General features: G+C 42.8%; 1 protein-coding gene across 1 annotated transcript in view; it reads left to right on the top strand.

The window, feature by feature from the left end:
* Window positions 1-27532, top strand: part of LOC136991346 (obscurin-like) — a 153138-nt gene that overhangs the window by 44910 nt on the left and 80696 nt on the right. The window contains exons 25-49 of the mRNA XM_067292213.1: window positions 419-685; window positions 1413-1679; window positions 2184-2447; window positions 3022-3288; window positions 3683-3946; window positions 4877-5143; window positions 6010-6276; window positions 7489-7752; window positions 8502-8768; window positions 9605-9868; window positions 12476-12739; window positions 13087-13350; window positions 13666-13929; window positions 14492-14755; window positions 16207-16470; window positions 16980-17246; window positions 18217-18483; window positions 19178-19444; window positions 20807-21073; window positions 22264-22536; window positions 22988-23254; window positions 24796-25062; window positions 25608-25877; window positions 26624-26890; window positions 27235-27501. Of these exons, the coding sequence (XP_067148314.1) occupies window positions 419-685; window positions 1413-1679; window positions 2184-2447; window positions 3022-3288; window positions 3683-3946; window positions 4877-5143; window positions 6010-6276; window positions 7489-7752; window positions 8502-8768; window positions 9605-9868; window positions 12476-12739; window positions 13087-13350; window positions 13666-13929; window positions 14492-14755; window positions 16207-16470; window positions 16980-17246; window positions 18217-18483; window positions 19178-19444; window positions 20807-21073; window positions 22264-22536; window positions 22988-23254; window positions 24796-25062; window positions 25608-25877; window positions 26624-26890; window positions 27235-27501 (6657 nt within the window). The remainder of the gene's footprint in view (window positions 1-418; window positions 686-1412; window positions 1680-2183; window positions 2448-3021; window positions 3289-3682; window positions 3947-4876; window positions 5144-6009; window positions 6277-7488; window positions 7753-8501; window positions 8769-9604; window positions 9869-12475; window positions 12740-13086; window positions 13351-13665; window positions 13930-14491; window positions 14756-16206; window positions 16471-16979; window positions 17247-18216; window positions 18484-19177; window positions 19445-20806; window positions 21074-22263; window positions 22537-22987; window positions 23255-24795; window positions 25063-25607; window positions 25878-26623; window positions 26891-27234; window positions 27502-27532) is intronic.

Raw genomic sequence — 27532 nt, 5'->3', positions numbered from 1 at the left:
TTTCACTGCTGAGGGCACAGGGAATCAAAATTCAAATAACTAAGTAACTGGCCACTGCTTAAGATCTTTGAGGGCTGAAATTTCACGCTATTCTTTGGAGTGCTGAAACCAATTCCATACTGTTTGTGTCATTAGTAGCAACAGCAGTGTTTAACGCTAGTGCTTACAGTAACAACAGTAATAGTGGCAATGTCTTGAATAGTCCAAATAGTAGTTAAAAGAAAAAAGTATATGGTCTTAAGCATTTTTTTGCTGCTGTGGAGTGCTGAATTGTAAAAAAAATCTATTTAGTTTGCTTGCTAGTTTTTTTTTTTGTTTCTGTAGTTTTGTATCTGAACAAAAAGGGTTGAAACAAAAAGGAAAAAAGTGATTTCCAAGCTCATGCATTTCCTTAAACATTTGCAATATTCCCTTTCAGAGCAACCTGTTCTTTTCAAGCAAGAGCTCCAAAATGAAGAGGCTAAAGAAGGAAAACAAGTCAAGCTGACCTGTGAGCTCAGCAAACCTGATATGCCAGTGAAATGGATGAAGGGAGACACTGTTCTCTATGCCAGCGAGAAGTATGAGTTTAAACAGCACGGTACTGTGGCAGAACTCATTATTCGAGATGTCGAGTCAGTAGACGCTGGGATCTATACCTGCAGCGCTGGGGAACTGAAGACCACTGCTCGGGTGAAAGTAAATGGTAGGCAGACTAGATACGTGGCAACACTTTCCTAATGCATTGTGTAATAGAGTTGCTATAAAGAAACAGCACTTCTTTATTGCAGCAGTGCCATCTGTGAATTCATGGTTAAAATTTAACAATAATATGTATACTTGTAAGTACATTTATGTATTTCTTGAATGTGGTTTCACATTATGTTTCTGGGATTTTAGGCCTGTAACTTCCCACTGAGGTGGAAATAAATGTTAAGGTTTCATGTTCTATACGCTGCATGCCAGAGTTCCCAAACTATTAGCTATTTTACATGGCTGTGGTTAAGACTGGAATTAGAATTGGAGACCTTGAAAAGTAGTGCATGCCACAGAGGAAAGCAGGAGAGAGAGAGGGCGTGAGTACTGTCACAGAGCCCTGCAGCGGCTGGGGATTTGATAGGTGAGGATGCGCAGAGGACCGTGAAGTAGTCCCTACAAAAGATAAGAGAAACTTCTCTCATACCCCAAGGAATCCCTAATGATCTGATAATACCTGGGAGAGAGTTTTCTTCCTGCTCCCAAACAGAGTGACATGGTTGGGAAGAAAACTCTCTGCTGCTGCCTATCCCACTGCTCTGCTCTTATGAAAGAGGACTGGCTGGAAGTGTGTTAGTTTTAAGGAGTGACAGCTGCCCTGGAGTGCTTATTGCACAGCGGGAGAAGAACAGGAGAAGGTACGTGCCATACCTGATCTCTGTGTTTCTGTGCTCTAGCTGTGCCTGTCCTCTTCAAACAAACCCTGGAGAGCACGGAAATGGAAGAGGGGAAAACTGTCTCTTTGCGCTGTGAACTCACAAAACCTGACGCACCTGTGGTGTGGAAGAAGGGAGGAGAGACGATCCAGGCAAGTGCCAAATATGAAATGAAGCAGAAGGGGACAGTGGCGGAGCTGGTGATTCATAATGCAGAGGCAGAAGATGCAGGAAGATACACCTGTGACACTGGAGACCAGCAGACCACAGCCCAAGTCAAAATCCATGGTAAGAATAAGATACCGGCTTGTGACTATTTGTTGTTGTTTTTGCCATGGTCCTGCTAGGTCCTGCCAATCAAATATTCCTGGTCTGGTAAAATATCTATCCTTGCTTCTGAAATAACTATTCTGTTTTCTGCTCTGGACAGAGACACTTGTCTGAGCTCTAAGCCAGGAGGTAAGAATGGCCTCGGCTATTTTGTTAGAGACTGTGCAGTTCTTTCCTTCAGCTACTGAGCCATTTTTTTCATGTGTCTGTGACCAACAGTATTTGGGCAACAGAGGAGTTCTTACTTTGATATCAAATTATTGTAAAATAATTATCTTGTTTTTATTTCCCTTGATTTCATGGTGTGCTAATATAAATGCAACTAAAGTCCTGGAAGTGCAGGTGAGTCGCAGTTAATTAGCTGTATACCAAGGGAATTGTTTTTGGCACTGTTTAAGTCCCTTATGAGGTAACCGATTGGTACCGATGCCCCTTAAATAAAATGAACGCTTCATCCCTCAGCCATCTGTGCACTCATCAAAGAAGATCTTAAGAGCTTGGAAGCTTTGGAAGGGGGGACAGCCAGCCTACGCTGCGAGCTGAGCAGGGAGGCCCCCGTGGAGTGGAGGAAGGGGCACACTGTTCTCAGACCAAGTAAGAAGTACAGGATGAAACGAGAGGGTGCTGTGGCTGAGCTGCTGATCCACGATCTGGACTCAAAGGATGCTGGAGACTATACCTGTGTAGTGGGAAACGAAAAAACCACAGCAGCCTTATCAGTGAATGGTAAAAAGTCAGAAATGACCCGTGAAACTCTGGAACGTTTTTGTCCATCCCCTCCATCCTCCTTTCTGCGTAGTTCCTAACAACACCTATCTTTATGTCTCGCTTCTACTTTTTTCATCCTTATTTTTCATGTTACCATGTCACTGCTTTCTCCATTCCCCATCCACCATCAGCGTTCAGTGTGCTCTGTGTTGCATGTATGTGTGTTGTGGTGTCTTCCCGGAGACCTTTCTCAAATGAATGCTGCTGACGTGCTTGTGTGTTTTATTGAATTAGTATGGAAACATAAGACACCTTGGGATTTTCTGTTAAGGAGGGCTTAGCACCCTTAATGATGAGGATAAGTTTGTCAATAATATGTGTGATCCAAACCAAATCAGAGGCTTTGATTCCCAAAGAACAGTTCACTTAAGGGTTTTTTTCTTCCAGCCAGAGAAATGGCAGGATGTGTTTGAGGATAAGAGTGGTGGAATAAGGCCTGGGTAGTTACGTGATAAATCACAGTTCAGCCTTTTACCGGAGGTGCTGGGGTAAGGCTTTGAGTTGCAATGCCTATTCATTGTGCGTCTCTCAGCCCTGCCAGTTCGTTTCAAAAAAGAACTGAAGAACGAGGAAGGCACAGAGAGCGGAACGGCCACTCTGCAGTGCGAGCTGAGCAAGGCGGTTGACTCGGTCGAGTGGAGGAAGGATGAGAAGGTGCTGATGCCAAGCGGCAAATACAAAATGAGACAGGAAGGCCGTTTTGCCGAGCTGGTAATCCAGGATCTGGAATTGACGGATGCTGGGAATTACACTTGCGTGTGCGAAGACCAGAAGACAACAGCTGCTTTGCGAGTGAACGGTAAACGTTCTACCCCTGTTTATCATTTAGCCCTTCCCTGAAACTTCGTGTGTTGGACGCTCGGTGTTTTCTGATCTTCTGAGGACCTGCCAGTATGGTTTCTTGGAGAGGTTTCATGTTCTTAGCTCTGTGATGACTATGAGTCACCCTGCTAAAGGACATTTCCCTGTGCTTTTTTGCTTTGACGCAGCATAGCTAGGTTCTGTGCTGTTTTCTCTCATTTCTTTTCCTTTACTGTAGGAGTTCTCCCCCCCCCCCAAACTTACCACTCTATTCATCTAGCAGTAACGCATGTTTAACTAAATGTATATGCTGCAGTCTGGTAGCTCACGGAAAAGTCCAGGTCATTTCATTCTAGCTCTGATTCCGTCTCTGTTGGTATTGCGTCCTTCAGCCTTGCCTATCCTCTTCCAAGAAGAACTGGTGAACAAGAAAGCTACGGAGGGAGAGGCAGTCGCTTTGCAGTGTAAACTCAGCAAGTCAGCCCCGGCCGAATGGAGAAAGGGGCGTCAGGTTCTCAAGCCAAGTGAGAAATACAAAATAAAACAGGAAGGCCCCTTTGTGGAGCTGATGATCCAGGATTTGGATTTGACAGACGCTGGCGATTACAGCTGCGCGTGTGGAGATCAACAGACTACAGCTGCGTTGATAGTAAATGGTAAAAAGAAATCTGAGGCGCATGCCCCAAGTAAACCTGTATATTCCAGACACTCTTCCTCTTTTTCTCCTATTGCATCTTTTTCCTGTATATTTTCCAGCTCCTCCATTGCTGATTGATTTTCCTTTCCTGTTTTCCTTCTCTCTCTTTTTACCCGATCTCTTCTTGATGTGCTGTTTGTCTTCCTAGATGCTATGTTTAAACAGCAAATGGAGTACAGGTTCCCAACTCAGTACAATCTCCTAGTCCAGTGTAGCTGCTTGTTTAAAAGTTTTCCCACAGGAATTGTCCTAAAAGTGGGACTAATATTTGCTTTGTGTTACTTAGAACGTTGCTCCCAAGACGAGCAAGCTTTTGTCGGTATATGATGCTACACACTGACTGTCTTAATGAAAACGCAGCCTTTTTATGCTCCTGCAGTTCCCACCCCTTTTTTGTCGATTATTTTTTTTAGTCTCCCAAAGCACGTATTTTATCTCTGCAGAAAGCTGGCAGCCTGTTTGCAACTGTTTTATTTGAAGGAGCCCTGTTTATAGAAGTACAGACAGTGCAATAAATCGGGCATTTCTGTGGAACCGCTGGTTCTCTCAAAGGAAAGAAAAAGCTTTAGGCCTCGCATTGAAATGTGGCCTCTGGTTTTATGCCTATACTTCTGTTGATGCATATAATAAAGGGTGATGACTCGATCTTGTCAACTAAGGCTGCAGATAGAAAGACAGGCTTTTGAAGCAGATTTTAAAGGGTGAGGACAGGAAATTAAAAGGCAAACTGAAATCTCTTGAAATGCTAGAGATTTTAACACAGTCCTGAAATGTAAAGGTTTTATGGCATCAGTGACATGCAGCTGCAGAGAAATAAGAAAAGAGAGTAAGTTCATGGGTCAGACTTTCTCAGCTTTGATGCCGTGTCCATATTGCATTTACTCTACAGTCCTACCTACTCTTTTCATCAAAGAACTGGTGGATGAAGAAGCTACGGAAGGTAAAAGCGTCTCTCTGCGCTGCGAGCTGAACAAGGCTGCCGCTAACGTGGAGTGGAAAAAGGGACTCAAGACCCTCAAATCAAGTGACAAGTATAGAATGAAACGAGAAGGTGTCGTTGCTGAGCTCATAATCCAAAACGTAGACACGGCGGATGCTGGAAATTATTGCTGTGTGTGCGGAGACCAGCAGACTATGGCTGTTTTAACAGTACATGGTAAAACACGCAAACCCAGAAACGTGCTTAAAGTAACTGTAGTGTTTCCTCCGTTCATTTGGATGGGCACCCAGTGCGCCCTGCCACCTCCTTCACTGTGACTTAGCGATTTTTAGGTTTCCAAAAATTCATAGAAATTAGGTTATTCCCCGATAAGCTTTTTTCAGGGAACTTGCAATCTTACTCCCATACTTCATTCCTGGGACAACAAGGTGCTTTTATACATACGGGCCAGTTGTCATTGTATTCAGTTACTCTCATGTGTAAAGCAAGCTGAAACCTTCTAGCTGCCAGTCATTCTCAGTGAGAACTTTGATTTTTGCTGAAACGGATGTGTTTGAAAGAGAATGTCAGTTCAGGTAAAAATGTTCGTTTTCCCACCATGTACTGAAATGAATATTTTCATTTCAAACTGACATTTTAGAATGAAACTTCAGTGTTTCATTTTTTATGTCGAATGTCTTTTCATTTGCTTAAATATGTGAAGGCAGAGCGAACATCCTCCTTTCATTTCAGTTTAAAAGTTCATATGAGAAAACCAATTTTTTTTCAAAAATTTCAAATTAAGATTTATTTTTTGCTTGAAATTTTACAGGAAAAAATTGGGTTTTCTACTGATGTTTTCTACTTCTGTCTGTATTGATCTGTGACTCTAAGTACATGTAAAATATCTCTGTGTATTACTGCAACTATTGAGTCCTTGCCTGGTGATACGATTTCTTTCCTCATACTGATTCCTGGAGGCTTGTGACAGTTTATGTTCTTGTATTGGCATATCAGTTCAAGATAATAGGGACAAGGAGGAGGATGTTTAATTTTAACTCTTTGGAGCATTACGTCTCACTGCCCGTCTTGCTGTCTCTCAGCTTTGCCTGCGTTTTTCAAAGAAGGGCTGAAGAACAGAGAAGCCACAGATGGTGCAACAGCCACTCTGCGCTGTGAGCTAAGCAAAGTCGGTGTCCCGGTGGAGTGGAAAAAAGGGGACAAGCTTCTCAAACCGAGTGATAAGTATAGGATGAGACAGGAAGATACTTCTGCAGAACTACTGATACGAGACCTGGAGGTAGAAGATACAGGAGAATATATGTGTGTGTGTGGAGATCAGAAGACCTCGGCTGTATTGACAGTCCATGGTAAAGAAACCAATTCTCGCTTATGGTAGCGGTATCTCAGAGATCCCCCTTTTCTTTGAGATGTCCCTTTCTTGCCTGTTTTGATGTTTTGATTCTGCAGCCTTTTCTTGGTCTGCTGGCTCATTTTAAAGTGAAAAAAGCACCCATATGTAAGGCCAGAAGTGACTAGGCCTCTCACAACGTGTTTGTTTTCAGAGAATTTGGCACTCACGTCTCACTTGCATCAGTGGATTTCAGTGCTTAACTTGAAGGAAAGTTTGTTTTAAAAATGCTGAGCTCAGTTAGGAAGAGGGGTTTTTTTTTGTTCAGGAATGGATGACTGTGCTTCTTCCTTGCAGGACTGTGATACATCCTGCTGATGGGGAAGAAAAACCCAAACCATTTTTCTGAAGGTCCTGATTTAAGGAGTAGTGAGAGAAATTTTGTTCCTCCCTCTGCCATGGTGAATAGTGTAACAGTCTTGGTTATGCTTTAGCAGAGGCAATTCACATGTAGTTCCAGTAAATGAAAGAATTGTTTCCATTTGAGATGTATCTTAATGCTGAAATGCTTTTAAGGACATGGACAAAACTGTGGAGGCAAAACTCTCTCTTCTCTCAGATTTCTCTGCATGCTTTTCCTTCCTCTTCTTTATCCTGATCAAATACACTTCTGTTCTTCCCTTCTTCTAAACTAGCATTTTCTTCCCTGTGCAAGTCACTTGCTGAAAAACCTCCCCCTGCCCCCAGTTCCTGATATTAGAGCCATTATGCCCTTGGAAATTATGGCTTAAAGGTGCACCTAAAGTTAGTTTGCCAGTTTTTTTCTGATCAAGAAAGGTAAATTATGATATCGGGGAAGGTATTTCCTGTAGAGATCTGCAAAAAACAAGGCTGTCATCAAGGGCAATGACTTTCAGTCAAGTGATTAGTGTTCAGGACAGATGGACTCACATGGCAGTAGATACAGAGGACTATTGGAATCAGCTGGGAAATGGTGAGCATGCTGCATAAGTCAACATTAGAAGAAGGTTATTGTGACAATTATCCCTCTAAGGTCCTGCAGTAGTTTTCTAATAGATGCAATTTTCAAGATAGTGCAGGATCACTGTTGAAGGAGACTGTGATTTAGTTTGCTCTAATAGCGAAGGACAGGGCTCAGAACCTAGTCCTGTGCTCCTCAAGGTCTGATTAATGGTTTTGATGGACTCTTTGTTTATATTACATCCCTTAGCTTTGCCTGCATTATTCAAAAAAGAACTCATTAATATGGAAGCCACAGAAGACGGAACAGCTACTCTACGCTGTGAGCTAACTAAATCCGCTCCAGTGGAGTGGAGGAGAGGGCAAGAAGTCCTCAAGCCTAGTGACAAGTACAAAATGAGATTGAAGGATTCCATTGCGGAGTTGACAGTCCATGGCTTGGAGGAGCAAGATGCGGGAGATTACACATGTGTGTGCGGAGACAAGACGACGACTGCGTCATTGACAGTGCATGGTAAAATACATGGGTTTAATAGGGATTTTCTGCATTGTCATCTGTGATCTCAAGCAGGATCACAAACTGATCTTGATTCCATCTATTATTTTAAATTTTATGACAGCTGTACCAAGCGCTGGGGATATCTTTCCCTCACTTGGGGCTGATAAATAGCATCATACAGTCTTTTTAGTCCCTGATTTTTCTTGTTAATACGATCTGGAGGTAGATAATGAAGACCTTGGTGAAGTCATAAATAACACTTTACGTATTTCCAGAGAATTAATTTCTCTAGGTGTATCACTGAGATTTCATTTATTTTTTCTTGAATGGAATTAAAAGGTGATTATCCGTTGTGATAAAATAGAGAAAGACAGGTAGGAATGATACACTGTGTCTTGGAGGTTAAGTAACGGATCGTGTTCATTTTAAGTATTCATCTAATCTTAGCACAGGCTAGAGCTGTGCGTAGTTCCTTGAAAGTTCAGGGTCAGCTTTCTACTATTTATATCTTAAAATGCCTTTAAAGCATATCTTCTGATACTGAGTTTTGCAACACTGATTTCCAGTTCAGTTGTGACAATGCCAAATGTGGCCTATTGCAAAGCAAAAGGCAGGGATGCCCCTGAAATCACTGTAATTTGCCACTCAGGTACTGTATATTTTAATCAAAATTTTTAGAGCTTAAGGGTTTTAATCCAGTGGAGCAATCAAGATGCAGTATTTCCTCATTTTTAAAGTGCTCTCTCTTTACCTATGATCTTCAGCCCTTCCTCCACATTTTAAGAAAGAATTGAAGAACATGGAAGCCACAGAAAGTGGCATGGCCACTTTATGCTGTGAACTGAACAAGCCTGCAGCTTCCGTGGAATGGAGAAAAGGTGACAGAGTCCTGAAGCCAGATGAGAAGTTCACCATAAAACTTGAGGGCTCAATTGCCGAGCTGATGATTCGTGATTTAGATCTGACAGATGCTGGAGATTACACATGCCGCTATGGAGATCAGGAAACCACAGCTGCACTAAAAGTGAACGGTAAAAAACATATTCCCATTTCAGTGCATTATTTTCAACCATCTGTTTTTTAAAAGCATGGTAGTATCAGCTTCGAAATTGGAAGCCTGTTTCTGATCAGTTTAGAAAACTGGATGGACATAGAAATAAGGGCCTGAATGTGCTGGTCAGTATCAGGTACTGGTCAAGCATTCACTGCAAAAATTCCAGGTTCCGTTGGGATATTCGTCTTGGTTCCAACTCACTTTGATGTTCATGTTCAGTAGTAGTTCCTAAAAAAGGACTATCATATGTCATCACTATGTTGATTGTAATGACGTTACAATCCTAAGGCAGAGAATATTACGATTTAATGATGGGATATTTTTGAGATAGTTTTCAGCCTGGTATTAAACATTCTTTGAGAATAATATGACAGTTAAGGTCTACTTAACCATGTTCTGAGGAGACATCTCATGGAAAAGTGAGATTGATGCCTCAGATAGCTATCATTTACAAACCTTTTTAGAAATGATTTGCATTGCGATAGAACAGACATTCCAGTTAGGCTTTATTTTCTGTTTTGCTAGGCAATAGCCAAAGTAATGCAGGACTCAGTCCTGCAGAGTTTGAAGAAATCGAGACTGGTGTGGTTCTCTATTTTCCTTCCAAAGACCAGTCTGTAAGAAAAACCTCTGCCTTGTGAGCAAGGTGTTCTCCACCTTTCTCAAGTCACCATCACGTGGTTCTCAGAGTGATCATTAATCCTGCGTTATTAGGGAAAGCTTTGCTTGTCACATGTAGTCCATGGACCACAGATAAATAGTTATTTGGATAGCTGCTATGGTCATGCATTCTGTTCATTTTGAATTCCTCAGCATTGCCTGTACACTTCAAGGAAGAAATGAAGAATGAGGAAGCCACAGAAGGTGAAACAGCCACACTCCAATGTGAGCTATCTAGGGCTGCCTCTGTGGAGTGGAAAAAGAAGCACAAAGTGCTCAAATCAAGTGAAAAATACACTATGAGACAGGAAGGTACCACTACACAACTGCTGATCCATGCTTTAGAAGTCAAGGATGCTGGGGACTATACCTGCGTGTGTGGAGACAAGAAGACTACTGCAGCACTGATAGTGCATGGTAAAATACCTGAATCAGAAAGTCAGATTTTAATGTGTGACATTTCTCTTACCTCCTCTAGAAGCCTCAATACTGACTCAAAATGAATTCTTTCTCTTGCCATCATTAATTGTTTTTATAATGTGTTTTCTTGCCTTTTTTTCTGATTTTCATCCATTTCTAACTAGAATTCTAGTTTCATTAGTTATACTAATATTCTTCTCTGTTTTCCTCTTCCTGCTCTGGTTGATGCATGGTTACACTGCTTTATATCACACTTAAAGCTGAAGGATTCCACTTGCTTGCATTTTTTGTTTTGCTTTACCTGCTTTGGACTTGAGCGGGGAGAGATGGAGTAGCTGGTGCATTCATTTTTCTTCACTTGAAATCTAAGATCACTTTATGTTAAGATTTGACAGATAATTTTAAATAACACAAACAGAACTTGATTCTTGAACTTGACAGCGAGGACAGCAAGCAGTAGAGTTACATCCATCTTTCTCACCTGGAAAGTCAACGAATCAGTTTCTTTGCTCTGCTACCAAGACCTTTTCATCTTGATATTTACCAATAAAAAGGATGATTTCAGTCTTGAACCCCCAGTTTAACTATAGAAAATAGAACTGGAAAGGATTCTGCAGATTATCTAGTCCACCCTTGAGCCCCAAGGCACCTCTGCCTAGCCTGTGCTTAAAAACCTCCAGTGGTAAAGAATCCACAATACCTTCAATAACTCACTCCACTGCCTGACTATCATTATTGCTGGAAAGTTCTTCCCAGTGCCAAACCAAAATCTTTCTTAGGTTGGCTTAAGTCATTACTTCTTGTCCCATTTTCTGTGGACATGGAGAAATATTTATTATCATTCTCTTTCTGAAACTCTTCTACAGATTTGAAAACTTTTGTCATGTCTCCATTTTATCTTCTCTTTTCTGGCCTAAGCAACTTCAAGTCTTTTACTTTTTCTGCATAAGTCATGTTTTCTAGACTTTGGCCCACCCTTGTTGCTTTCTGGACCATCTTCAGTTGATCCACATCTTTCTAGAAGCGTGGTGCCCCAAAATGGACAAAAATGCTCCATCCGAGGTTTTACCAGAGTGGAGTAGGATGAAGGAACTTCGTATGTCTTGCATATGACACTCCCGTTTATATATCCTATTATGATGATTGCTTTATTCACATCGAAATTGCACTTTTGACTTGAATTTGCTATGTGATCTCTTGTTAACCCCAAATCCCTCTCTGCAGATCTGCTCCCTATTGCTCCCCATCTTGTACTTGTGTTGCTGACTGCTCCTGAATATATTTTGCACCTGCTCTTGCTGAATTGCAGCCTATTTTTCACACCACTGTTTTGTCAAGATCCTCTTCATCCTAATCCTCTCGCAAAGTGCTTTGAGCTTCTCTTCCTTCCCAGCTTTGTATCATCTGCAAATTTAATAAGACTACTCTGAATTTCATTGTCCACATCACTAAAGAAAATCCTGAATAGTACTGAACTCCAGACAGAGTCTTGAGGAACTTTGCTCAATTCATTCTTCCACTGTGAGTTTCTCCCTCCCTTTGCCCATCAGATGACAGAGCCCAGGAATGAGGAACTGCCCCTGAACTTCTTGAGACATGCAGGGTACCTGGCCTTTCTCATTTTGGCCCTATGTTCTGTAATAATTACTTCACGCTCATTAATATCTCTCGCATTTTATAGGTCTCTTGAGTTTCAGGCCATTGAAGAATTTGTGATTTAGGCAGGCTATTCCTGATGTTTCCTTGAGGAGGGATAGTTTGTAGTTAATATTGTAATTATTGCCCTTGATATTGTTTCTTCAAGAAGTTACCACTTTCTCACACTGCCTTGTCCTGTAAGTTTGTTTCTGCTTGGTCATAAATAACAATTCTTGCATTTATTTAATCTTGCTTTCTTGCTGCAAACAGAAGTTTCCTTTTGTTCTTCTCCATTATTGCTATTTCTAAAAACCATGAGCTCTTCTGCTTCATAATTGGTGTGAGCCCAGTTATCCTCTTCATCCGTAGTCTCAAATATTTATTTCTTACTAGTCAGAGTCAGAACTTGGAGAGCCTTCTCTCCTGTTCTTTCCTACACATTCTATGTACAAAAGTGGTCTTCACGCCATTCCAAAGATTTAGCAGACATTGTCCCATCCTATTGCTTCCCCAACTAATATTACCACATTACCATCCAGTCTTATGCTCCGAATGATTGTTAGCTGTTTCAAAAGGGGGATAGCTATGAGGATACACCTGAACTTCCTGCTGTGATGGCCTTTATCAGATGTCCACAATGGAGACACCCTTCCTCTTCTTTTTCTTTTTTATTATTACCCAAGCACTTTCGAGAGGTCAGTCCAATTCTGCTCCTCAGCTTCATTCTGACTCTTGGGCTAGTTGTGTAGGTATCCTTAGCACATAAGGCAAAACCTTATATATTTTTTCTTTAGCTTTTCTTCCTGACCATGGTGTAACCGGCTATGTTATTTTCTCAGACTGAATTATACTGAGGAAATTAGAGCTTTGTCTATACATGAAGACTTCCTCCCATTCCTGCTGTTTATTCTTTTTGTTTTGGTGACCAAGTACAGCATGTCATGAAAATGTTTGCTTTGTTCTTAGCCCTTCCTGCTCTCTTCAAAGAAGAATTAAGAAATGAAGAAGCTACTGAGGGTGGAGTAGTCACTCTGCGCTGTGAGTTGACCAAAACGGCTTCAGTGGAGTGGAAAAAGGGATGTACGTTACTCAAACCTAGTGAGAAATACAAAATGAGGCAGAAGGATGCCACTGCAGAACTGGTGATCCATAATCTAAATGAGAATGATGCTGGTGATTATACTTGCGTGTGTGGGGACAAGCAGTGCACAGCTTCCTTAGCAGTATACGGTAATAACCATTATCATGTAGATGTCCTAATTATCAGGCTTATGGGTTGGATTTGTTTTGTTGCCTGTGTCCGTTGTCATCTCTGCATAGTTTCTCTGAGTCTGACTTTACATGTCATGGTCATGAGAATTAATTCACATTTTATGGTTTATTTGGAAAGACCTGCACCCCAACTCCTAATGCAATACATATATTTAGGACCTGATCCTCTTGTGAAGTACATGCAAGATCAGGCCCTAAGGCAGCTCGCCACTCTTCCTCTAGCTTTTCCTTCCCCCACCCCTGCCCTTCACCTGGAGGTTGTGTTTGCTGCTCCATTTTTAACACTCTGTCCATTACATCCTCAGCTCTGCCTGCAGGCATCAAGGAAAGCCTGAAGGACGAGGAAGTAACAGAAGGTCAAACAGCCACTCTGCACTGTGAGCTGACCAAAGTCGCTCAAGTAGAGTGGAGAAAGGGGAGCAGTTTGCTTAAAGTCAGCGACAAATACAAAATGAGACAGGAGGGCACGGTCACAAAGCTGCTTATCCATGACGTAGAATTGAAGGATGCTGGAGAATACACTTGCGTGTGTGGAGAACAGGAGACAACAGCTGCCTTGACAGTGCATGGTAAAAACCATATACATCTATTCTGTATTGTCAACACCGTGTATTTCTCTACCAGCTCATCTGCTATTTGTTGTGTGTTCACCTGTGGTTGAATTTGTTTCATTTAACTTGTAAGCTGTCTCTAAGATCTGGTTGCATCCAGGCTGATTTTCTTCTTTGCCTATTGGTTTGTTTAATGTCCTAGAATTATGCGGAAACTGTTCCCACCGTAAAGTGTTCTCTGCTGCTGTACCTTAGCAAACTTTTCCCTCTCCCTACCATCAGCTGTGTGGATTTTGTCGTTTTTAATGTCTTTGTCCGTTCTGTGACCTTCAGCCCTGCCTGCAATATTCAAAGAAGAACTGAAGAACCTGGAGGCCATAGAATGCCAAACAGCAACTCTGCACTGCGAGCTGACCAAGGCTGCATCTGTGTCATGGAAGAAAGGGAACAAAATACTCAGAGCAAGTGAAAAATACATCATGCGACAGGATGATGCCGTTGCTGAGCTCGAAATTCGTGAGCTAGATCTGCAGGATGCGGGAGACTACACGTGTGTGTGTGGGAACCAATGCACCACTGCTTCTCTGACAGTGAATGGTAAATTCACCTTGCAGATGTGTGTTTATTTTAATTTGCTTCTCTGAAGGATACTAGTACTGTGTAAATCATTCAGCTACCAGCTTTAGACTTTTTCCTAGGAATTCGTGTGTGCAGGAAAGGAGAACTTCTTGTTCTGCCATCTTAATTTGGTCTGATATCCCTGCAAAGGGAGTAGAGGAAATGGCTGTTTCTCCATGCGGACAAGCTGCTATCCTGTAAATTTAAAGGAATAGTGCCTAGGAATGCTGGTGTTAGACCAGCTGAGATATCCTGCCCCCATGGAGGGTGGCCCTGAGATACATTCTCTAGGTTACATCTTGAATCCATCCAGCCACTTGTATTTTGACACAGTTCTTCTTTCAGCACAGTTCTTCTTTTCCTGCTGTTACTGCTGGGTTCAGTTTTCCAGATCATCGTAGTGATAACCTCAACCTGAATGGCTAGACTAAAGTCCCTGACTTGGCAAGATTTAAACATAAATTAAAAGGGTTCTTGATGCCAACTGCAAACTGCAGAGGTCTTAGTTTAAATACGCTGTGTATTGACTTTCCATTCCCAGCCCTGCCGGCGCTTTTCAAGGAAGAATTGAAAAATGAAGAAGTTACAGAAGGAGCATCAGTTTCTCTGTGTTGTGAACTAAGCAAAGCAGCTCCCGTGCAGTGGAAAATAGGGTCCAAAGTGCTCAAAGCAAGTGACAAATATCAAATGAGACAACTTGGCACTACTGCAGAGTTGGTCATTCATGACCTAGAAGTCAAAGACGCTGGAGATTACACCTGTGTTTGTGGTGACCGGAAGACAACAGCAACCTTAACAGTCCATGGTAAAAAGGCACTGTTAAATTAATAACTAGCTCTATGGATAGATATCACTCTGAAATTCAGCTCTTTCAGCCCTGGATCAGTAACCTGCCTTTGCTTTTTCCCTTTGTCTTCTCTTGTTCTATGCATAGCTCATTTCTTTCTGAAAAAGATTTGCTCAACACAAATTCGGGGGCATTATTAATCCCTCTCCCCCCAAAAGGAGGAAATGAGATGGGTTTTTTTCTTTTCTTCTCAAGCTTCCTGTTCTTGGGCACTTACATTTTCTAGCTTGTTTCCCCCTCATCTCCTTTGTTTCACTTCCTCACTGTTCAAACAAGTAGTGAGGGATGGGGAAGCCCAAGAGGGAGGAGAGGTCACTCTGCTCTGTGACCTGGCCATGGCTGTTCCTGGGGACTGGCAGAAAGGGCACCAGATTTTTAAAATCATAAATGCAAAATGTGATAAGAGGTGCTATTTCAGAGCACTTTATGCTATTTCATAACCTAGGTTTGAAGGATGTGGGGGACTAAACCTCTATGTGGGGACCAGCAAAGTAGAAACTACCTTGACAGTTAGGAATTAAAAAAAAAAAAGACAGGTTTTCAGCAGTTACACTCTTTATTCTACCAGCTCCCAATAAACCAAATCAGAAATAAATCCTTGTTTTATGTTAATAATCTCATTACCTGATGTTCTGCTCTCCTCTCATTAATGGGCATGTGTTTTAGTGCAGGAACCTTCCTTGGCTTTGAGGAACTGTGGTCAAAGGGACCCAGTTCTGTCCCCACCAGCTTTTTCCAGCAACTTCTAACTCTCTCCTGGGCTTTCCTGAAACATGCTTTTTTTCTGACCTGTCTGAGAAGTGGTCTGTGTTTGCACTCCCTCCCCCTTAATATTAGCTGTGCACAAGGCAGGTTTGTGGCTTAGATGTTAAGAATTAGTTTCTTTGAGGTTAATGTTCCTGTAGTTTGTTCTTCCTTCGGCTCAGATTTCCAAAATGGGAAAGTGAGAACCTGAAATTCTCCCGTTGCATGTTATGGCCCTTCAGACTTCAATCTCAAAACAGAAATAGGTTTCTTTTGAACTCTGGATGCTTTCATGTATATAGTTTTCAGTCAAACAAACAAAATCGCTCTACCAGCCTCCTGGAAATCATACCTATCTAAGTAAAATCATACCTATGTAAGTAAAATGCTACTGTATCCAGTAGAACTGTGTATCTCTGTATTGCTTTTTCCCTATGAAAAGCAGCAGACAGTCAGGGAATTAATTGTTGATGGTAAGTGAAACCACGCTCGCATCACGCTTGAAGAAGGATCCTTTCAGAGTTTCTGAACTTGGCTATTGCTAAGCAAGTTTAGAATAGGGTGAAAAAGGGAGGCATAAGGGGAAATAATCCCAAGTACCAAAAAGAAATTGGGATTTGAATTCTGCTTTTCTGATGACCACTTGTCCGTGTTGCATCCTTTAGCCCTGCCACCACTTTTTAAGGACGAGCTAATGAACGAGGAAGCAAAAGAAGGTGAAGATGTTGTTCTGCACTGTGAGCTTACCAAAGCTGCTCCTGTGGAGTGGAGGAAAGACCAGCGGATCCTCAAAGCAAGTGAGAAATACAAAATGAGGCAGGAAGGGACCAAGACAGAGCTGATGATTCGTGAAATAGCTGAGAAGGATGCAGGAGACTACACCTGTGTGTGTGGAGAGCACCAGTCTACAGCTGTGTTAACAGTCCAGGGTAAAAATTATCTCCTCTTTCCTGACTAGAAAAGTCTGTCCTCTCCTGTCAGGTGTTCTGTTTTCTATCTCTGTTTGTCCAACCTTATTAACTGAAGTTCCATTTATTTGAAATAGTATTCCTTGTCTTTGATGATCTCCAGGCTGTGTATACTGGAAAATACTGTGCTATATTCTTCTGCGCCCTCCTGCAGATCTGTAGAAGACCTCTTCAGTGATCAGGACACGTCAATTACTTTTATAGTTGGCAAAATCTTCTGCTGCCTTTAGGTCTTAGATTAGATGAAGCCTGTACATACTTGCTGGCCAATGTGACTTCTTGAAATCAACAACTTTGTTCTGCAGATATTCCTATTACCTCTCAGGGAAAATAACCTTGTAGTTTGGATTTAGAGCTTTGATGTTTAGATCCATCTGCAAAAAGCTATTTTGGTGTTTGCAATTTCTTTCTATTTTTTCTTTCCCAAAACCAATTTGCAGTATGTTGCAAGTTATGTTTCTATTTTATAGCCCTGCCGGCACTTTTTAAACAAGAGCTTCAAGATGCCAATACAGCAGAAGGTGGTACAGTAACACTGAAGTGTGAGCTTACCAAACCCAATGCTCTAGTGGAGTGGAGGAAAGGAGATATTATTCTCTACCCTGGTTTGAAATACGAGATGAAGCAGCAGGGCTCCACTACGGAGCTGGTCATTCATGACTTAGAACTGAAAGATTCAGGAAAGTACACCTGTGACTCTGGACATCAGCAGACAACGGCTGCAGTCACTGTGCATGGTAGGCAGAGTGCTGACCCTTGACTCAGTAAACACGGAGTGAAAGGAGCGTCTCTCAATGATCCCTACTGCTGTTTATTTGCTTTGTTGCTGGTCTTCGATAGCAGCATACATATTCGACTTGAGCCTGACACATGGTCAGGGTAGAAGGGTTCTGCTTATAGTATCTGGAATGATTAATCAGCATCAAAGCAATTAAACCTTGCCAGGATGTCAAAATATAATGAATCCTTATGCCCTCTGAGTGCAGGGAGTTTGGCTGCATATGGGAATTTGGGGAATGATTGTTCATGGCTTTGGTAGGCCTAAGGGATGCAACGACTGGGCAGAGCTGTGGCTAAAGGATTTCTGTAACATGTTCTGAATGCGCGGTATTATTACTTGAGGCTTTGAGCCTCACGTATGAACTTTGAGTGTAAACTGCTGTGTCCTCATGGGTTTTCCTCAGCCCTTTCTTCCAAATTGAGCAAGACCTTTTCTGAAGTCTGAATTTCCCCTTCCTCTTCCATTTGTTGTCTTATTTTCATCTTACTGTACTATCTATTCCTGTTCTTGAGTGCTGACTTGGTCTTTTAGATGTTGGCAGAAGTTTTATTTGGGGATCAAGTCTGTCAGCCAAATATTGCAAACTCACAGATGTTTATTAAGGAAGAACAAGGGTCCATGTAAGAGAAAGAGCATCCCGCTGTGTCCCCGTGTTTTTTGACTAAACCATCCCTAGCTGGCATGGAGACACTGGCGTGGAGACCATTCGGTGGACCACTTTGTGAGACCAACTGTGTCCCTAATTTCACAATCTGTCCTCGCCTCTTGTTTCACCTAATGATTCAAGAAGGATGCTACCAAGAAAGAGAGCTGCAGCCCAAGGATTGTGGAATCAGGAGAACAGACCGTTTCTGAAGAACGATGGTAGGATTGGGTCCGTTCAGGAGTAAAGCACTGTTAAAACATTTACCTCTCACATTTTGCAGCCCTGCCTGTCACATTTAAACAACCCCTTCAAAATAAGGAAACTGAGGAAGGAAGTACAGCTACGTTCTGTTGTGAGCTGTCAAAACCCAGTGCCGCAGTGGAATGGAAGAAAGGAGGAGTGGAGCTGCAGCCCAGCCAGAAATATGAAATGAGGCAGAGGGAGTGCTTGGTAGAGCTCTTAATACATAATCTCAAATTAGAAGATACAGGAGAATACAGCTGTGATAGTGGGGATCAGGAAACAAAGGCATCTTTAAATGTGAAAGGTAGGTGGTGTGAGCTGATTCATAAAGCAGTAGATATCATCCCACACAAAGCAACAGCTTGAATATGATTATTTTGAAGTGCATAATATTTTGCCCATAAATACTTCCCTTTGCATCTGATGCACCAGTTTGTTTGTTTTTTTTTTTAAACGAGAATGGAAGAGGAAGATACTTTGTTATTCCAGTGCTGCATTGGTGTGTTGGGTTATAAGAAGAAACACTTTTTAGCCTTACAGCTTGGGAGAGATTAAAGGAAGAACAAGGCTTTAGCATAATGTCTGGACATTTCACGTGACATGTGACTTATGTATTTAAAAAAAGGATTTTCTTCCAAATCCTGGAAAGAGACTCCTAACTACCTTTCTGATTTCTCAAGGCTGTCCGTGGAGTTTTCTGTATTTTTTTTTCTTTTGAGATCTTTGAGATCAACCAAAGGATAAGTTCATTCAAATAATTCAGCCCTGGAAAGGATTTGACCCAAGGAATACAGGAAAGAAACTTTTTAGGTGCAGATGTCTGCTTCTGGTGCAGCAAGATCTGTTACCAGCTCCAGGCAAACTAGAAAACGTGGATCCTGCCTGGGAATGTAGCGCTTGAAAATCACAGTAACTTTGTTCCCCTGAAAGTCAGTCTAGACATGGTAAGCAGGACATGACTCAGGCTCCTGTTTTTTCTTTTTTTCCCCTTCTTTTAGCCTTGCCAGTCCTTTTCAAAAAGGAGCTCAAGGACAAGGATGTGGAAGAAGGAGCTGCAGTGAAATTCCAGTGTGAGCTGACAAAGGATAAGGCAACTGTGGAGTGGAGGAAAGGCACCATGGAGCTCTTCCCATGTGCCAAATATGACATTAATTTAAACGGTCGCATAGCGGAACTCGTGATCCACAATGTAGAACCAGAAGATGCCTCCGATTATACGTGTGATACAGGAGACCAGCAGAGCACAGCAGTCCTCAGAGTGAATGGTTAGCATTGCACCAAAATGGAGCAGAGGCTAGAAGGGTTTTGTGCAATTGTGTGGTTGATATTCTGTTAAGTCCTTCCAAAAGTAAGATAAAGAGCCAAGCAGGTGCTCAGTGATAAATCAGAAGATGGAGAAATGAATTTTATTGGAAGGGATTCAGAGAATGTCTATTTAAGTCTATAAGGCACAGTATCTAGGCTCATTCCTCTACTATTAATAAAAGCAAGAAACTTTGCATCATGGGGATTTTGAAATTCTAATAGATCTTTATTTTTGGCGCTTTGCATTAATTACTGGTTCAGCTGGATCAATAATTAATCATAGGCCAGTTACAAAAGTGTGTTGTTTTGTATTGCTTTCTGTTTTTCATTGTCCTCTCATGAAAATCCTGAAAACATCGTGCATTTAAACAAACCAGGAATAATGTGTGTTGCTAATCATGGTCTGTGAAAGGTTTGTGACTGTCTCATTTGTTGGCTGGAACTTGTGTTTTCGATCTGAGCCACAGCTTTTCAAACTCCTGGTGGCTGAATCTGAGCCATGAAAGCAGCTGCTGGCTCACCTAGGAGTCCTGTGCTTGCTTTAGATATATCGCAACAGGAGCTAGATAGGAGAACCACAAGCACTGAAATTCCCCTTTTCTCAACTGCTCATGCACATGGGATGGATATTCCCTTCTCGCTTTTGTTGATGACAAGCTGTTGTCTGAGCCTGGTTTGAATGAGCGCGGTGCATTTATTTGTCCATGCGCTGGAAGGACTTACTGTTGACAGTCTAGGGTCTTGGAAAGACAGCAGCGAAATAAAGCATTTGCTTACATTGTTTATAGTGTTGGAAGTGAGGAGTATCTCCATAACATCAACAGATTTAGACTAGTTTTAGTCTAAATTCGTTTTAGTCATCAAGTACCAGATTCTGCTTAGACATGATCTTGATGATCTTCTCTGGAGATATTCAAAAGCCGCCTGGACGCGATCCTGTGCAACATGCTCTAGGTGACCCTGCTTGAGCAGGGGGGTTGGACTCGATGATCTCCAGAGGCCCCTTCCAACCTCAACCATTCTGTGATTCTGTGATTAATCCATTTGAGAATTTTCAGGATCAAGATAAGTTGTGTGAAAGGTACTGTTACAAGGTGGATGCCCTTGCCTTTGAGAAGTGAACACATCTGAGGAGCTGTCTGATCCGCTCCTTTTCTAGATATACAGAATAAAAAAAATTTTTTTTGTCATTATCACGTAATCACCAAATGCAAATTTGTTCTGCAGCTTCAGAGCCCAGGTTCCTTGTGCTGAGCTGGGCAGAAGCCACATTCGTACATTCAAGCTAATGGGTTGTGCATTAATTGCTCTCAACTTTGCAGCCATCAAACCTCGGCTGAAGCAACAGCTGAAGAGCGAGCAAGTGGAAATGGGAGGAACGGCCAGGCTGCGCTGTGAGATCACCGTAGGCAAAGCAGCGGTGGAGTGGAGCAAAGATGGAGTCGTGCTTCGCCCAAGTTCCAAGTATGAAATGTGGCAGGACGGCACCCTCCGCGAACTGCGTATCCACCACTTGGAGCCTAGCGACGTCGGAGAGTATTCCTGCAAGGCTGGGGATGAGACAACCTCTGCAAAGCTGACTGTGAAAGGCAAGAGCCGTTTACTGGGGCAAGGGGATTTTCAGTTCAACGTGCTAAGATTTTGCAACATGTTACTGTTGTAATAAATGCACACAGAGTACAGGAGGGGTATCATGAAGCCATACAAAATCTTATTATGATCAGTGAATAAATGCACTGGTTTGCTTGGGGGCCCGGAGAGGATGAGGCAGCTGTAAGTTTCTGCTCATGTGGCTTTGAACGTTTGCTCGACATCATGTGAGTGATCAGATGGGTCGTCCCCAGCTTCCAGTCACCTGCCAACTGCATCTGGCCCTAATTCATTACAGACAGAGCTGTCTTTCAGACTGGGTCACTAGTGTGGAACAATCACTTCTAGCCACTCTATAGGCTGCTCTATATATTATGGATGCTCTATATACTATGCCCAACTGCACCCCTTTTCACACGTAGGGTGACCTCCGTTGTATAAATCTCTATTGTATTTGCTCAAGTGAGGACTGTGTTTCTTCCCCTTCAGTATTGCCCACGAGATTCAGGGTGTAGCTTCTGCCTCGTTGCAGGCTGTGCGATCTTTGCACAGATCTGCAAGTGCCCAGCTGTGATAGAAGCAGGACGCAAACTGAAATGCAAAAGCCCGTTGCTCCCGCTGACCCTGTTGGCCCTGCTGAGGGCACGGTGCCTCCCTGATACCCAGGCAGACTGGAGCAGCAGCACAGAGTATATGCAGTTCTGTTTGAAAACAGGCAGTGGTGGGGATCAGTTTTGAATGTGTTTAACATAATCTGAAGTGCAAACACAGCAGATTTCCAGATCCTGAACTTGGAAGCTGGTATTCAATCTCTATTCGCCCGATTACAGGATACAGGATTACAATAAGTAATTAAAAAAATAAATATGGAGCATATTTCTGAGAGAGAGAAAGAAAGAGTGATCCTGAAAGATATTGGCTGTCACTGAAGCCCCTGGCTGAAAGTGGTCACACATCAGAGTTCAAAATATGTAATTTGAGAAGCTGTGATCTCTCCATCCTTGGAGATACTTAAAACTCTGCTGGTCGAGGCCCTGAGCAACCTCCTCTAAGTTGGCCCTGCTTTGAGCAGTGGTTGGATCAGGTGACCTCCAGAGGTCCCTTCCAGCCTATGTTATTTTATAATTCTATGATTTGGTCCACATTTTGGCTTTCGTGGCTTGACTACTGAACCCTGGACTTTTTGCAGAGCCTGACGTGACCATTGTGAGTGGCCTAAAGGACATGGTGGTGTTTGAGGGGGACGACGTGACTTTTCAGTGCCAAGTTTCTCATGAGAACGCAAGGGACGTTGAATGGAAGCTGCAGGATGTTGCTCTGCAAAACAATGAAATGAATGAAATCTCCGTGGAAAAGGGGAAGATTCACACCCTGACGTTAAGGAAGGTGACTGAGCAGGACATTGGGGCTGTCGCTTTCCGAGTGGGACCACACACATCTACAGCAATGCTCACAGTAAAAGGTAAGAGAGAGGAACAGGACTGGAGAGAATAGGCAGCAATTTGATTTTGCGCGTGCTGGCAGTACAAGGCCCAACCTGTCCATCGTTCACTCCTTGCTAACTCACCGTAGTCGGGTGCTCGTGCTTGAGCTCCAGAGTGATATGGAGGCAGAAGAAATTCTCAAACGTCCTTCTCCTTCCCTTTTCGAAACTGCTTGCCTGGTCAAAGTCCCCATGCCATCTGAACTAGACAAAATATGTGCAAAATTTTTTATTAGTATTTCCTTAACTTCTAGAAACTTCTGCCAATGGCTTTCATTCAAAATCCGTTCACTTGTTTTAACCACCCCAGTATCTTACACAGAAGTTAAAGCTTTTTTTTAATACTTAACTGTTCAACTGTAAGTTGCAAGTGTAGGGAAGCAAGATATGGGTGACTGTAAATTCACCTCTGCTGTGTTTGTAATTTCAGTGCCACCTCCAGTCTTTAAGGAGAAATTACAGGACACAGAATTGCAGGAAGAAGAATCGGCCATCCTTCACTGTGAGGTCTCCCAGCCTAATGTCGCGGTGGAATGGAAGAAGGGCTCCCAAGTGATTTCCCCAGGCTCCAAGTATGAAATTAGGCAAGAGGGAACAATCCATACTTTAAAAATTTATCATTTAAAACCAGAAGACTCGGGCAAATACATCTGTGATAATGGAAACCAGCAAACAGCAGCCACTTTAACTGTTAAAGGTAAGCTGTTTTGTTTTGTTTTTAAGAAAGACTTATTCCACTTTCATAACTTAGTACTAGCGTGTGGATGTTATCTACTGTCCTTGACTTCCGATGAACTTTGCTGACAGACAGCAGCTGAGGATGCAGTCTTTTTGCTTTCAGAAGTTATTTTAAATCCTCTAGTAAGTGTCTTCAGCAATGAACATGGAGAGATGCAGGTGTAATAACTGCTTGCACAGTTCTAGACCCCAGGGGCTTCTGTCTGAGTGACCAGACAGACAATTTTGATCCTTAACCACCTCTGTCCTTTGAGCTGCAGTCCCGCCTGGGCAAATGGTGCTCCAGAGTCCAAGTGCTCAAACTTACCAGGGCACTCAGCTGCAGCTGAGAAGTGAGCCATCAAAGTACTTTCAGTGTCTAGGCTCCTAAAAACAGGTGTAACGTGTCAGTTTGTCTGCTTTTAAAAATCTACCCCGATCCAAATACAACGTTAACGTAGCTTTTCCTGAGATAAAAGATCGACTAATGTAAATAGGGGCCATGAAATTAATGTGAAATGCTGTCTTTTAAAATATCCCATGAGGTCTCTCTCGTGAAGGGCTTGTACCTGCCTGCTCTCACACTAGCTCCAGGATCTAGCAGTGCCTGAATATTTGTCCTATAAGCAGCTGTACTGAGCGTATCTGTCCTTTTGTGTCTCTGTGTGTGGTCCCAGCCATTCCAGCAGTCTTTGTAAAAAAGCTCCAAAACCAGGAAGCCAAGGAAGGCTCTACGGTGACCCTTCATGCTGAACTCTCAAAACATGATGCGCCAGTGAGGTGGAAAAAAGGGTCGGTCTTGCTCCAAGCCAGCAACAAATACGAGATGAAGCAGATGGGCTCTGTTGTAGGGCTACTCATCCACGAGCTACAGCTGAAGGATGCTGGGGACTACGTCTGTGATTCTGGCGATGAGCAAACTATGGCATCCTTGGTGGTGAAAGGTGACAAAAGGCTTTCACTTCACCTTTTTGGTAGCTCTGTGTTAGTTTAAACGTTCCATAATGTACGTTTCAAGGACAGGGTGGCAGAGAGACTGGTCCCGTTCTGTGATGAGGATTTCAGGCACTTGGATGCTTAAGAATCCATACCAGTGACAGCTCCTGCATAAAATGGAACTCATTTCCAGAGATGCTCGGGGTGTGCAGTGCCCAGAGATCAGTGGGGAGCACGAAGTGCTTAGTACTCCTGGAAATCCAGCACTTTCTATCATTGCTTGTTTGGGTTTTAAAGACCTTGTAACTGGGATTTGGAATGGTGCTACAGTTTTACTACATGTACCACTTAGGGCTTTAGCAGCCTTTCTGCTTACTGATACTAAAGATGGTACAGAATTGATTCACTTGGTATGGTCACATGTTATCAATATGTCCCGAAAAAAGATTCATATATTCAGAAGCATAGAGGGAAAAGAGCAAATCAGATTACAACTGTGAAGCAGGATCAAGTTCACATGAGTGAATTGGTGAGATACAGTCAGCAATGAAACTTAAACATCTTCCTCTGATTATCTTGGTTTAGCTTTGCCGGTGATCTTTACGCAACCCCTGCAGAACCAGCAAGCAGAAGAAGGAGGTACTATCACTCTGAGCTGTGAAATCTCAAAAGCAAATGCCACTGTGCAGTGGAAGAAGGCTGGGACAGTGCTGTGGCCAAGTGACAAATACAAAATGTGCCAAGATGGTTCTGTGGCTGAGCTGACAATTCGCAACTTGAGCAAAGCTGATGCTGGAGAGTACCTGTGCGACACAGGGGACCAGCAAACCACGGCGGCTGTGCTTGTGAAAGGTGGGACTTCAAGCAGGGAAGGGCTGAACAGAGTTTGTTTCCATGGGAGTGGCACACGATTAAGTAATTTGACACCTGGAGTATGTCCTGTGCCCAAACAGAACGATGGGGATTTCAAAGAGATCAGAGTGATTTCAGAGACATCGGAACCGGGCCTTAAGTCAATGATTCTGTGGTTTAATATTAATATCACCCACTACAAGCTGTTGGCAACGTTTCCACAATATATATATTGCCTTTCAATGTTGTGTATTAGATATTTCTCCTGTGTACACACAATACAGTATAGCATGCATACTTTATAGACTCTCACATGTAATGTGTATGTGCCTAATGTGTGTATAGGCACACACATTATGCATCTGTAAGTATGCAACATCACAAATTATGCATGCACATAGATATAGTGTTTAGTGCTTTGTGGACATAAGTTCTTTCAGATAATGCAGTATTGTCAAGAATGAGCATAACAAAATGTTTAATCCAGGAAAATAGGAGACATCATTTGAAAGTATTTATCAAACTCTTTTGACCTTTCCGTAAAGAACCAGCAGCAACCATAGTGGAGACACTGAAGGACGTCGCTTCATATGAAGGAGAAGATGCAGTCTTTGAATGCAAGCTGTCCCGGGAGACAACTCAGGATGCCCAGTGGTTCCTGGGGGATGTTCCCCTGCAGTCTAATGAAATGAATGAGATCAGAGTTCAAGGGAAGTGTCACACTTTGATCCTGAGGAAGGTGACACTAGAAGACTGCGGGCCCATCAGTTTCAAAGTCGGGCAGCATACCTCGGGGGCACAGCTAACGGTCAAAGGTGAGCAATCCCCTAGAAAGAAGGGTTTAGGAGGTACTGGTAAGCCCTGCCAATACTGCTTGAGTTACTGGAGAGGTGTACGTGGGAGGAAGGGCCTCTGGAAATCTTGTGTGAGATTCAGATAACTTAACTGAGGCAAGAGTTAGATATTTATGTCTGAGCTCCTGATTTTAAAAGATTGGCCAGAACAATAGCTTATATTGTTTCTTCCTCTCTGATCTGGTTCAAAATGTAGATATGTAGATATAAATTAAATGTAGACATGTAGATACGTAGATATAAATTAATACTGCTTTTCAGTGCTGTATGTGTATAAACAATTCAACATGATACTGTTTGGGTGGTCAGAGGTTCTTCCAAACATTACGTTTCATCGAATCAGTGATGTATTAAATATTTTTACTCTGCATTGGCTTAAAAGCTTACTAAGTCATTAAATCAGGCCCATTCTGATGTCCAGAGAGCCAGCCAGTGATATATATGTGCTGCAGACTAGAAACTGTTACCATGTGGCAGGACTGATCCTGCAGACGTTAGAACAAACTGAAGTGACGCTGGAGTTGCACTGGCACCTGCATGAGATCTAAATTTGTCCTGGCCTTTCTTCTAGCAACGGAACAAAAAAAAAAAATCTGACAATTTGACTGTGACATGTTACGATTTCTTATGGTCACCTGTCAGAGAGCATTTGGGAGTGATGCTGGATTATGCAGCTGCATCACTGTTTGTGTGCTTTTTCCCCGCAGTTGCTCCCGTCACATTTGTAAAGGAGCTCCGCAGCTTGGATCTGCAGGAGGGTGGCACAGCTCACTTGTCCTGTGAGGTCTCCAAGCCTGACATCCCGGTGGAGTGGAAGAAAGGCACGTCTGCAATCCACTCCAGCAAGAAGTGCAGCATCAAGCAGGAGGGGAATGTGCACACACTGGTCATTTACGATTTGAACCGCGAGGACTCAGGGGACTATAGCTGCCATACAGCTGATGGGAAGACCACTGCCAGACTAGAGGTTAAAGGTATGATTTCCTCTTTGCTCAGCAGTTGTGAGACCACAGCTGGAGTACTGTATCCATTTTGGGGGCTCCTCAGTACTAGAAAGACATTGAGGTACTAGAGTGAGTCCGTGGACACCACGCAGTTTGTCAAGGGTGCTGGTGCCCATGTAGTATGAGCAATTCCACCTGGCTTAGACCTAGACATTCCTGCCCCCAGCAGCTGTCCTTCAGGAAAATACAGCAGAATTGTACGTGAACTTCATGAATGCCGTTACCATTTTGGTTCTTAGCAGTACCTTAAAAATAAAACTTTCCTCCACTTTCTGTTTTTGTTTTACGCTTTCTTTTCCTCTTTGCACTTCAAGCGGTGCCTGTGCTTTTCAAACACTGGCTGAAAAATGAAGAAGTGGAGGAAGGCCGCACGGCCATGCTGCGCTGTGAGCTGACAAAACCTAATGCTCCTGTGGAGTGGAGGAAAGGAGATAAGGTGTTGCAAGCAAGTGACAAGTATGAGATCAGGCAAGAGGGGACATGTGTTGAGCTCTTTATCTATGGTGCTGAGGCTCAGGATGCTGGCGAATACACGTGTGACTCAGGGGATCAGCAGACCTCTGCATCGTTGCAAGTCAAAGGTAAGAAGATGACCCTTGCTTGGGGGCAGAG

Source organism: Apteryx mantelli, chromosome 2 (assembly GCF_036417845.1).
Source record: "Apteryx mantelli isolate bAptMan1 chromosome 2, bAptMan1.hap1, whole genome shotgun sequence".
In the NCBI taxonomy this organism is placed as follows: Eukaryota; Metazoa; Chordata; class Aves; order Apterygiformes; family Apterygidae; genus Apteryx; species Apteryx mantelli.
The sequence above is the reverse complement of the archived record's forward strand: the minus strand, read 5'-3'. Positions and strand labels throughout refer to the sequence as shown.